The sequence below is a fragment of the Carettochelys insculpta genome, chromosome 3 (genome assembly GCF_033958435.1).
Source record: "Carettochelys insculpta isolate YL-2023 chromosome 3, ASM3395843v1, whole genome shotgun sequence".
NCBI classification, from domain to species: domain Eukaryota; kingdom Metazoa; phylum Chordata; order Testudines; family Carettochelyidae; genus Carettochelys; species Carettochelys insculpta.
In genome coordinates, this window is record NC_134139.1 from 55,132,255 (window position 1) to 55,145,520 (window position 13,266).

Genomic DNA, 13,266 nt, shown 5'->3' on the forward strand with positions numbered 1-13,266 from the left:
CATGACAGGGGGAAGGAGCACATGAGCCCATGTTCCCTACCCACACATCCCCTCTGCCCCTGCGGTCCACTCAAAAGCATCTAGCAATCTAGCTGATAGCCACTGCCCGAGAGGGATCATAATAAAAAAAAGAAAATTAAGACGAGATGGGGACTGACACTTTCTGGTTATGCTTTCTACTGCTTCCTTCCTTCCTGTCTGTGGGGGACACAGAGTGAGGCTGCTGGGGGAGTACTGCCCTCCTAGTTGCTGGGCCTCTTGAGAAATCAGTTGAGGGAAGTATGTAATCTCCCTAGGACCTTTCATGTGTGCCCTCCCCCATTAGTTTTAAGTACATGTTGCTTCTACCAGGGGCTTGAGCTGAGGGTGGAACTGTGCTTATGGTCTAAGTGATCCCTGGAGCCCATCCACCAATGGTCTTGTGCCACACCTCCCATACGCACACAACTGAGTGATCTCTGAAACCTACTTCCCCACTGGCATCATGTCTCCTACCCCAGAGCCACCCCACCCTGATCTTATGCTGACTGCTCCCAAGTTGTCCCCAGAGTCCCCCATCATGGCTTCATGTTCTCGCCACCTTTTGTCATTTGTGGCTGGTCCCTAGAGTCCTCTCCAGCCCCCCTGCCCTATTCGGCCTCTTTCTCTCCTTAGTCCACTCCCATACACCTGTTTCAGCAACATCTCAGCCACCCCCATCTCCCCAGGACTACTGTCTGGTGTTTCCTTCCTATTCTTCTGCTATCCAAGCCCCAAAGGAGCATCACACCAGTGGCTGAATCATAATCCCGCAACTTTCCCTGGTAATGTTACTCAGAATTACTCACACTGCCTGCTTTGCTACCCAGATCCCACTCCATTCCCATTTCTCCTCCTCTGTCTCATATCTGCTAGTAAGCTCGGTAGCACAAAGGAATGTTTTTTGGGGGAGGGTGAGCAGCAACGCAAGGTGGCTCACACCATCCCCATGCATCCAGTTTCACCTTACTCTCCAGGAAATGAAGATGGGCTGCTGGCAGGTGATTGGAGAGCTTGTGGAGTTAATAAAGGAATTAGGAGAGGGAATTGGGTGGGCGGGGGATGGACCTTGATTAAGACATTTGGATGTTGACAAGCAATAGACTACCCCATGCTCTAGGTAATTAGTTTGTTACTAACTTGATATGAGGAAACTGGCTCTGCTTCCATATTTGTGCTGTAGCTGTTCTGTGGACAAGTATTTCAGTCCCTCTGACAACAGAGCAAATTTTCCTAACCTTTCTAGTTCAGAGTGTGCCTTGTACAACTTGTTTCTTAAATCAAGATAGTGTTTTTCAGGGGAATTTACATGTTAAATACTAAATCTTCAATATAAATTAATTAGTAATGAAATACCAGAGTCCAGCACTTAAAACAGAGGAATCTTAAACATTGCTACAGCCTGACAACTGACTGATTCAGCAGTTCTGCAGAAAAAGTCCTGGGGATTACAGTGGATGAGAAGCCATCAGTGTGCCCTGGTAGACAAGAAGATTAACGGCATACTGGGGTGCATTAGTAGGAGCTGTGCTAGCAGACTTACGGAGGCAATTATTCCCCTTTGTTTGGCACTGGTGAGGCTGCATCTGGAGTATTGCACAGAATTCTGGGTCCCCCATTACAGAAAGGAAGTGGTTGCACTGGAGTGAGTCCAGAAAAGAGCAATAAAAATGATTAGTTGGCTGAAACACATGACTTATGAGGAGAGGCTGAGGGGCTTGGGCTTATTTAGTCTACAAAAGAGAAGAGTGAGGCAAGATTTGATAGTAGCCTTCTCCAGCCTGAAAGGGTGTTCCAAAGAGTATGGAGAGAGGCTGTTCTTAATGATGACGCATGATAGAAAAAGGAGCAATGGTTTCAAGTTGTAGTAGGGGAGCCCTAGGTTGGATGTTAGGAAAAAATATTTCACTAGAAGAGTAGTGAAGCTCTGGAATGGATTACCTAGGGAGGTGGTAGAATCTCCTTCCCTGGAGGTCTTTAAGCCCTGGCTGGGATGATTTAGTTGGGATTGGTCTGGCATTCAGCAGGGGTTGGACTTGACTTCCTGAGGTCTTCTCCAACACTGTGGTTCTATGATAATTTCTGATTACTTGTATGCTACTGGCTTATACTATCTGTAGCAAAATGTGCTGGAAAAGCCTTGCATTTTGGTCACTTTTCCACCGGGACCGCTTCAGCATGGGTTCATGGATTCAGCTGCACTCAGAGAAATCATGACATAATGTCAGATGAAACTGTGAGTAAATGCCCATGTAGCTGCCCTGCAAATGTCCTCAGTGGGCATGCCACAGAGGAAGGCTGTAGAGGCAGGTATTGCACATGTGGAATGGGCACAAATGTCCGCCAGAGGTTCTTTGTTAAACTTATTGTGAGTGTTATACCACCTGAGATTAATTTGGACAGCCTCTGTTTGGAGATAGGCATGCTACAGGATCTTTTGGCTGTGGAGACAAATAGTCAGGTTGTCTGGCGGAATGGCTGCATTCTCTGCACGTAGAAGGCCTAGGCCAGGTGGACATCAAGGATGTGCATGGCTCTGTCTTTCATCAGTATGAGGTTTAGGGTAGAGGAGGGGTAAGTATATTAGCTCATTACAGTGGAAAGAGGTAAGTACTTTTGGGAGGAATTTAGGGTGGGTGCAGAGGACTACTTTTGCATTGTAAAAGGTCGTACATGGTGGTTCCAACATCAGCACAATGATCTTTCCTGCCCTTCATGCTGAGGCCATGCATGAGGAAAGCCACTTTCATGGACAAATGCAATAAAGAACAGGTGATTATGGGCTCAGTGTTTTTCGGTTCGGACCCTAAGGACCAAATTGAGGTCTCATGCAGGTGTCAGTTCTTAATTGGCAGGAACATGTTGTGAAGGCTCTTATGGGTGTAACTGATGGGTCTGTGAAGACTGAGTGGTCTTGGATAGGCAGGTGAAAAGCTGATATGGCTGCAAGGTGAACCTAATCATGCTGTTGGATAGATTTGTTTGCTGAAGGTGAAGCAGCTAAGTGAGTATATGTAGGATCCTCGTGTGCACGGGATCACATGGTTGGGAGAGGCACCAGGCTAGGATAGTTTGGGCCTGAGGCAGACAGTGATGCTCTGAATCCATCAGCCAAGCAGGAAACACACAGGGAGGTGAAGGAGGTCAATGGCTAGGTGGCAAATGGACCCGTTCTGTTGGGTTAAGAGCAAGAAAACAGGAGAAAGATTATATAGAGGACGTCTGGACAGTTGTAGAAATTCGGAGAGCCACGTCTGTCTGTGCCATCGCAATGCTCTACAGCCTTCCTCTGTGGCATGCCCACCGAGGACATTTGCAGGGCAGCTACATGGGCATCTGCTCACAGTTTCACCTGACGTTATGCCATAGGAACCTTTGCTGACTCTGACTGCTTTCAGCCAATCTGTACTATCATCAACCAGTGTACACCATTTAAAGGTCCCACCTCCAAGCAATGATACTACTTGGTAGTCACCTAAAGATGGAGCATCCATGGAGGCCTTTGAAGAATGGAAGCTTACTCGCTCTGCAATAACTGGAGTTCTTTGAGATGTTGTCCCCATGGGTGTTCCACCACCCATCCATCCTCCTCGCCTCTGGGGGTGGAGGGGAAGAGGCACTGCTACCAGCAAATCTACAGCCAGTGAGCACTGGCATCCCTAAAAGTGGAGCACCCACGGGCACAACATCTCAAAGAACTCCAGTTACTACACAGGGTGAATAACCTTCCCTTTTCTGTCACTTGTAATTAAGCAGCCCATGGTTAACTTGCAGAAGAATAAAGGTGCCATTTCTAGTGTCCTGACCAACTAGGACAGTGTGGAGAACTGTTTTTGGATGAGGGACCAGTGATCCACATAAATATCAGTCAGGTGCCACCCTTTGCACTTCAGTCCCAGCCAGTGGAAGGGGAGAAAGGACCAAGGTTTAGGGCTTCCTTACAGGTCAGATTAAATCTTCTGGTGGACCCCCTAAACTTTGGAGTGGGACCCAAAATTGGGGTGGGGGAGGTTAAGTGTGTTGTGGGGGTGTGAGATCTGGGTGGGAGGTAAGATGGATCAGCAGCCTTTCCAAGGCAGCATGCCAAAATTTGGACTTTTGACCTCTGTGTATGGTCTGAGTGCTGGTGATACTTTTTAAAGTCACTAACAGTCCTACTTACAACAGCTTCATTAATTAAAAAAAAATTAAGATGCAGAGCTTTGCCAATTAAGTGATAGTTGGTAGCATTAACTGTTTGCTTTTTGTTAATCCACAGGTAGTATGGCTTTGAGCAAGCTCACAGCAGCATGGGGGAGCATGGGTGGGGCTCAGATCCCACCTCGCTTGCCAGTGAAAATCAGCTCACATGCTACTCTTGGCACTCATGCTAGGGGTTGATGACCCCTAGTGTAGGAGCAGGCTGAGGGGTTCAGGGATCTGGGCGTGAGTTCAGGTGCAGGAGCAAGCTGGGTGTGGGGTTGTGGATTTGGGCTGGGGGTCGGAGGTCTGGGCCTGATGTGAGGGGCTAATAGTGGGATGGGGTTCTGAGAGGGAGATAGAGTGTGGGAGGGGTTTGGGGCAGAAGTTAGAGTATTGGTACAGGGTATGGGCGCGAAATAGGAAGCATGAAGAGAGTGGAAGTTGTGTGCAGGACCCAGCTGGGGACGTGAGGTCTGGGTGGGAGAAGGGTAAAGGATGGGGCTGGGGATGCAGGACTCTTACTTGGTGCAGCTCCCTGGGGAATATGCAGGCAGGCACGCACACACTGCTCCTGTTGGCCTTGATTCCAGCCAGTGGGAGCAGCAGGGGTGAAAGGTTTTAGGTGAGCGCTTCACTTGGCTGCCATTCCTCTAGTTGAGGGAGAGGGGGAAAGGCAGCATGTAGGGCCATTTCCTCTCCTTCCAGGCACAGCCTGTGGGCCAGATGGATCCCATGAGGCTTGGGGCCCCCCCATGCCTGAATTAGTATAACGAAGCTTCTTCTTCGAGTGTCCCCGTGGGTGCTCCACATTAGGTGTCGGGCTCGCCCAGCACCGCAGATCGGATCTTCCAAGCAGTTTCTGCCGGACTGCGCATGCGCCGGTGTGCGCCACTCCCCCGCGCGCTTCCGGCCACGTGCGCGATCCGGTCCCCGCCAGTTCCTCTTAACCGCCGTCGGCTGCAGACGGAATCCGAACTAGGCTAAGGCCAAGTAGCGTATTCAATGGCTTTAACTGTTTTTTCTTTAAAGTTTTTCAAGTACTTAGGCTACTGCAAGTTAGCCGGTTGTTATTTTTCAAAAAAAAAACAAAAAAAAAACAACAAACAAACTACAAGCGGGACAGCTTCAATCCAGTCCCAGTAACAAGCGCCGGAGGCCAGGAGCATAGGGCCATCAGCCCTCCTGCTGCAGCAGGCCATCAGAAGGGGAAAACAGCACAGAGAAGGTGCTAAGTACCCATTTAACAACTGAAAGACTCACCAGCAATGTCCTCTTCAGGATTTAAAAAATGTGAGTCCTGCCGAGAGGTGCTGCCAGCGTCTGATGGGCACAGTCTATGCATAAGGTGCCTTGGGGAGTCCCATGTTGCACTGAAATGCTCCTTCTGTGCTAAATTAACAGCCAGAGCAAGGAGAGATAGGGAGATGCGGCTTGAAATGCTGCTTTTCGACAAGGCCCTCCAGCCAGACGTGCCGGAGCGGCCGCAGCAGGAGGGACCCTCTGGGGCCTATAAAAGGAAAGCTGCCTCCCTCACCCCATCAGCGCAAAAACGGAGGAAAGTCTCCCCAGCCCGATCCCTGCCGGCAACAATAGCGAGCGGGACGGGAGGAGCGAGCAGCCCCCAGCCGCAGCAACAGCTGATCGGCGGCGGCACGGAGAGCCACGTGGAAGCGGCTCAGCCTCCGATACCAGCCAGCCGCCCCGCACCGCAGGCAGGGCGGTGGCTAAACAAGCGCCGGTACCGGCGGCACCGCAGGCAGCGGCACCGACCCCCGGGGAACTGGCGGTGCAGAGCGCGCAGGCACGCAGCCTGCAGGCACCGGAGGACACCGCACGTGCGGCACCACCCTCGAGAGTGCTGAGCTCGGTGCGGACGGGGCCGGGATCCCCTGTACGTCAGGGGGCGGAGTTACCTCCTCAAGGGAGGGGGAAGGCTGCACACAAGAGGAGGCATTGCAGCCCCTCTCCGCACAGGGCTGTGGAGTTGCTTTCTCACAGCCCTCCGCTTATGTTGCAGACTCCAACCAGAAGGCAGGGGTCCCCCCTAGCCTACCCGGAGCCCCCTTCTCCATTTTTTGCAACCAGCCTCACCCTGGCTGGGACCACCTTCACCCTTCCTGGGGTTTGAACCGCTGGACTATTATGCAAAATCGCTCTCTCCAGCCCTCCCCCAGACGCAGAGGGTATGCACCAAGGGAGTGGTCTAGGTCACCTTCCCAAGAGCAGTGCCTATACTGCCATGGTCGCCCCTACCATGCGGGGCATAGACACCATCGGCTATCTACTAGGGAAAGATCCCCACAAACGATCTCGTACCCCCGAGGGCAATTGCGACCGGGGACAGAGACTCAAGCATCTCAGGGGGGACTGGTTATGGAACCCCGAGATTTTCCCTCGCAAACAAACCTCTAGTGAGAGGGTGTACCATCACCAGCAGGAACCGGAAGGGTCCAGAGAGATGTACCCCAGCGGTTCCTCGCTCTCCTCCCCGGATGAGGCTACGGCCCCGGGGGACGTCCATCCTCCGGACGATCTCAAACAGTTCCAAGAGCTGTTTTACGAGGGTGGCCTTCACGCAAGGCATCCAGACAGCAGAGGTGCAAGAGAAACACCATAAGCTCCTCAAAAATCTGAGACCTCCAGCCTCCTCCAAAATAGCACTACCGCTTGATGACGCAATCTTGGAGTCTGCCACTATGATATGGCAGACTCCTGCGACTATTCCGCCTGTCCACAAGAGAGCGGAAAAAAAAAAACAAAACTTCGTGCCGACAAAGGGCACGGAGTTCCTGTTCAGCCACCCACAACCAAATTCCTTGGTGGTGGAGTCGTCGCAATGTGGGGGAACAGACAAACATGCCAAAAAGCTAGAGCTGTTGGGCAGAAAGGTCTACTCCTCCTCCACTCTACTGTTGCGAATGGCAAATTACACAGCGCATCTAGCGAACCATAATTTCGTCAACCACATTAGGTTAACCTCCCTCATGGACTCGCTTCCAGAGGGCAAGAAACCAGTGCTCAAGGCCATCATGCAAGAAGGCTACGCGGCCTCGAGGACGGGAGTTCAGATCGCCCTGGATGTTGCGGACACAGCAGCACGCTCCACAGCTACGGCAGTGGTGATGCTAAGGGAGTCCTGGCTCCAGACTCCGGGTATACCAAGGGCCTGCAGACAGAGATAGTCGATCTTCCCTTCGACTCGCAGAAGCTGTTTGCTGAATTAACTGACTCGGTCCTTCATTCCAGTAAAGATTTAAGAGCCACACTTAGGACCCTGGGGATTTATACCCCTCCATACAGAAAGAAAAGTACTACCCTCAACAAAGATGGTACCAGTACCAGCAACAGCGTCCCCAGTACCACAGGGGTTACGAGCAAGGGCGACATCAACAGCACCAGCAGTACACAACTCCCAGGCGTCGTTCCCAACACAGCCGTGCGTCCTCGGGGCAGGGCCAAAGGCCACAAGTTTGACACACAGATCCAGGGCTGCGCCATCATTACCATCGCAAGGTCATCCGAAGCGGTTATTCCACCATCGCCTCCGACCATTCTATAACCAGTGGCAAAGGATCACCACAGACAAATGGGTGCTGGAGATCATAGCCACGGGGTACGCCATCCCCTTCCAGTCACTCCCACCGCCATGACCTCCACAAGGCCTCCCACGTAGCGAGGCTCAAGCAGGAGGTAGACCATCTCATGCTCATAGGGGCAGTGGAAAGAGTGCCGGAGCAACTGCAAGGGAGAGGGTTCTACTCGAGGTACTTCCTCACGGGGAAAAAGGCGGGAGGTCCATCTTAGATTTTCGAGGCCTCAACCGGTACCTGCGCAAGCAACGCTTTCGGATGATCACAATCGCCTCCATCCTTACGGCACTAGACGATGGAGATTGGTTCGCAGCCCTCGACTTATAAGACGCGTATTTTCACATAACTATTCATCCGGCTCACCTACGATTCCTCTGGTTTTTCATGGTAGGCAAAGAACATTTTCAATACAAGGTCCTACCGTTTGGCCTCTCCTCGGCCCCCAGAGTCTTCACCAAGCCCTTGGCAGTGGTGTCAGCCTATCTGCACAGACAGGGGGTATTTATATTCCAGTATCCGGATGACTGCCTACTCAAAGGGGCCTCGAAGGAGGAGATATTACGCATGATATGCGTCACAGCAGGCACGTTCTCTTCGCTCGGCCTGGTTATCGATCTGACAAAATCAAAGATAGACCCCACACAGGACATAGAGTTCGTAGGGGCACGCATAAATTCTATTACAGCGAGGGCGTATCTACCAGAGACTCGCTTTCGGGCCGTCGGCTCCCTCGTGCAAGTCTTCACCTTCAGCCCTACGTTGCTGGTTCTGACGTGCTTACAGCTGCTGGGCCACATGGCAGCAGCGATGTTCGTAGAACAGAACGCCAGGTTACACATGCGCAGCATGCAGCACTGGCTGGCGAGCGTATACAACCCGGCAGCACACACTGTTCACAGGGTGGCATCGCCCACAACAGAGGTGCGCAAATCCCTGCAATGGTGGGTAAACCCCAAGAACCTGCTAACAGGGGTACCCTTCCACCAACCACACATATTGGTTTTTCTTACTACAGATGCCTCCCTCATAGGGTGGGGAGCACACATGGGCGAAGAGGTGACGCAAGGGCTGTGGTCCTCCACGGAGCAGTCACTGCACACAAATATACTGGAGCTCAGAGCAGTGTTCAACGCCTGCAGACACTTTCGAGACCATATAAAAGGCAAAGTAGTCGGGATCAGTATAGACAATACCTCCACCATGTTTTATATAAATCGGCAAGGAGGAGCTCGGTCCCGTGCCTTATGTGCAGAAGCAGTCCGGTCGTGAAACTGCTGCATTGCCAACAATATAACCTTGAAAGCCTCGTACTTCCCAGGCGCTCACAATGTGAAGGCAGACCAGCTGAGCAGGCGTTTCGCACTCACGCACGAGTGGCAGATCCGTCCCGATCTGCTGCAACCGATTTTTCATGCATGGGGTTTTTCCCCAGATAGACCTGTTTGCTACTCAGCACAACAAGAAGTGCCCACGATTCTGCTCCAGGGCAGGACTGGGACGGGGGTCCCTGAGGGACGCCTTCGCGATCTCATGGAGGGGCCCCCTGCTTTACGCTTTCCCTCCCACAGTGCTCATCCACAAAGTGTTGCAGAAAGCCAGGAGGGAAGGAGCCTGAATGATCCCGATAGTCCCAACGTGGGATCGACAGCAATGGTTCCCCCTACTCCTGCGCATGTCGGACCGGCCACCGATGTCCCCTCCGGTGGCGCTGGATCTGCTCACGCAAGCCCAGGGGTCCATAGTGCATCCGCACCCCCAAGGCCTGCGACTACAAACGTGGTTAATCCATGGCTCAGCTCCCTAGAGAGCACATGTACGGAGGAAGTGCAGCAAGTCCTAGAAAGTAGCAGGAGGACTTCCACCAGGAAGACCTACAAGCAGAAATGGACTCGCTTTACGGCATGGTGTTCTACCAAACAGGTAGCCCCCCTTTCGGTGCCTATGGCTGTGATATTAGAGTATTTACTGGACCTCAAGAGAGGAGGACTCTCGCTATCCTCATTTAAGGTCCACCTTGCCGCCTTTTTGGCATTCAGACACGGAGAGACAGGGCACATGGTGTTTTCCCATCCCATGGTTACCAGGTTCCTTAAAGGGCTGGTAAACCTATACCCCCCTCGGAAACCGCTTCCACTTTCGTGGAACTTGGACCTGGTGCTTAATGCGAAAAGGGGACCACCGTTCGAGCCTTTGGCCACAGTTTCCCTCTGCCTCCTTATGATAAAGATGATCTTTCTTCTCGCAATCACGTCAGCTGTTTTTTCCAAGGAGGCGGTAACCATACGGCTGCATCCAGCCTTTGTTCCTATAGTTTCTTTCTGAGTTTCATACTAACGAACCTATTGTTTACCCTCGTTTTATCCAATGCCTCATAACTCTAACAAAGAGGCGCGCCTACACCTCCTGGACGTGAGGAGGCGCTAGCTTTCTATATAGACAGAACCAAGTCCTTCCAGAGAACGGATAGACTCCTAGTCTCTATCGCTCCCAAATCAAAAGGAGAATGTCTCTCTTCGCAGAGAATCTCGAAGCACATCGTATCTTGCATAAAAATGTGCTACAAGCTCAAAAAGACTCCTTTCCTGGCCATGCCCAGGGCTCATTCCACTAGGGCGGTGGCAGCATCAACAGCCCTTTTTCAAGGGCGTTGCGCTAAAAGACATTTGCAGAGTGGCGACCTGGTCATCCTGTGACATCTTCGCCAAACATTACGCCCTTCACAGGGTATTCCAAGAGGATACCCGTCTCTCGACAGCGGTCCTCTCGGGGACAAGCTGCACATAATCTGATTACCCACCTCCTATCTTGGGTTACTGCTGGGTAGTCACCTAATGTGGAGCACCCACGGGGACACTCGAAGAAGAAAGAAAGGTTACTCACCGTAGTAACGGTGGTTCTTCGAGATGTGTCCCTGTGGGTGCTCCACTACCCGCCCATCCTCCCCGCTCCGGATCTCTGTTTAGTGTTTTGCAGGAGCATCGGAGGCGGTTGGTCAAGGAACTGGCGGGGACCGGATCGCGCACGTGGCCGTGAGCGCGCGGGGGAGTGGCGCGCACCGGCGCATGCGCGGTCCGGCAGAAACTGCTTGGAAGATCCGATCTGCGGCGCCGGGCGAGCCCGACACCTAATGTGGAGCACCCACGGGGACACATCTCGAAGAACCACCGTTACTACGGTGAGTAACCTTTCTTTTGCTTATCTAAATTCACCCTAGAGTTCGCATTTTAATTTAATGCAGTGTGATTCAAAAGATTTTCAATTGCTATGTTATAATTCTATGAGCTGTTGTTACTCCTTACCCCAGAGATAGTTGAATTCCACTGCAGATTAACTACATATATTGGAAATACAAGCGTGGTATATTTAAGGATTTTCAGTCAAAAGCTATATAAAGTCCCAGATTGACTTACTATCCATAAATAACAAGAGGTTTCTCTCTCAAATCTTCAATCAAAAAGTTCTATAACTAGATTTATTAATCATAGATGTGGTTTGTAATACCTGCTGTTCATTTAAGTTAAGATGCTTTTATAATACAGTGGGCTACAGCAACTAACATTTTAGCTCTTGAATTCCTAAGTAGCACATGGGGTGTCCATAATCCCTGCATCAAATTTATCTCTTTAGAGTGTAATTAGCACAACATTCTTTCATAAAAATTCTTAATATCATCTTTTAATGAGAATCTGCAGTTTAAAGAAAAAATCTTGGTCATTTTATTCTGATAATCTTTTATTTTCAGTATTTCTTGATCTTGTGGAGCCTCTATATTTCAATTACATATTAGTATTTAAGAACTGAGGATGCTAAACATGATTAAGATTAAGTCACTAGTGACTAAGAACTTATGTCCAATTACCAGAACAGTTTAAGGTGAAAGAACATATTAGTAACGTGCAGCATTTTGATGAGCTACAAAATAAAGTTTTGTTTAAAGAATTTTAATCAGATGTGTACTGAACCTTTCCTCTGGTGTACAATAGATTGTAATCTCTTCCTCTCAAAACAGGTCAAATGCTTTTAAATTATTTTCAGTGGTGTACTTGATACTGTTGGCGTAATGGTCTAATTTATTTATTGCACATTTAATAATAATCTATAAAGTCACTAGCATCAAACGTGCAATTCAAAACATTTTACATGCCTTATTTTTATAAGGCTGTAGTTACAAAACATGTGGCTAACTCAGTAGTTCAATACCCTTTGTCTGACCATTTCATATCTTACTCTTTTAATTTGCTACTGCTATTTTATTTGTTAATATTTTTCTAAAATATTAGTGCATAGAAATTGGATTGTGCCCCTAACGTTATAATTGGGGATACACATCTCCTGGAGCTGGAAGGGACCTTGGGAGGTCATCTAGTCTAGTCCCCTACCCTCTTGGCAGGACCAAGCACCATCCCTGACAACTTTTTGCCTCAATCCCTAAGTGGCCTCCTCAGAGATTGAGCTCACAACTCCAGGTTTAGCAAGCCAATGCTCAAACCACTAAGCTGTCCCTCCCCCTTAGTCAGAATGTCTAAGCAAAGTTGCAATTATTCATATATATGCTGGTGCAGTTTTTCCAACATATTATAGCTGAATGCTTTGAGGCAAACTGTTAAAAATTATCAAATTTGAATTATATCATGAAGGGGAGGGAATACAAGTCAATATATGGAGTGATTAACACAATAACAGAAGTGTAAAAATGTGAGTACATTTGATTGGTTTTGATCAAAATTGAATGAACTTTCTCAAATGTGTGTCTTTATTTGTTCTTAAATAATTTAATATGTATTATAACTTTTAATTTAGAACATTAGTTCAGATCATGCCTTTGCATGATAGTCATGTTGTGTTTATAATATAGTACCTCCTAGTCTAGCTGCAATAAATAATATATTGTGAGGCCTCTGAGTAAGACACACTGGGAGCAGTATCTTATGTCAGCCCGAAACTCATTGACTTAATGTCTATAAATAGCTTGGAAATCATCACCACTGCATACAAGTATTTATAAAGAGGACAAGAACCCCATGAGAAGAGTATAGTTTGTTTAACTTGTAGGATCAATGAAAGTGTATAGGCCTCCACTTGTCCTCCTGACAAGTAATGGACCAAAGCTTGACCGGCTTCTGTTGTAAGTATTCAAGAGTGTGTTCAGTTCTCAGAAGAAACAGCATATATGTTAGATTGTTTCTTGAAGTGTTAAATGTCTTAGTTTTGCTTATAGCTTTTATTTATTGCTCTTACGAGGGTAAGCTACTGACTGACAAGTAAAGGCAGAACCCAGAAGTCTAACTATGCTACTGTACAGAGCAGTGTGTTTACAGAGAATGGCTGATTTATATTACTGCTAATGTTTTGAAAGGTTTTAGTTTGTAGGAAGTGCTAGTTTGGGTCATGTAATGAGAAGTTGATAATTTTTATTTCAGATAGATTGCAAGATTTTGAAAGGGATATACTTTATTTTAAACTTAAAACTTATTAA

General features: G+C 49.0%; 1 protein-coding gene across 7 annotated transcripts in view; it reads left to right on the top strand.

Annotated features, from left to right (window-relative positions):
• The window catches only part of ENAH (ENAH actin regulator), a 205,245-nt gene that overhangs the window by 146,529 nt on the left and 45,450 nt on the right, over positions 1-13,266 (top strand). The window contains exon 1 of one of the 7 annotated variants that reach the window (XM_074989885.1): positions 12,779-12,915. The exons of the other annotated variants lie outside the window; for them this stretch is intronic. Coding sequence (XP_074845986.1) covers positions 12,848-12,915 — 68 coding nt within the window. The 5' untranslated portion in view covers positions 12,779-12,847. Of the gene's footprint in view, positions 1-12,778; positions 12,916-13,266 lie in introns of those variants that run through there. 7 annotated transcript variants of the gene reach the window in all.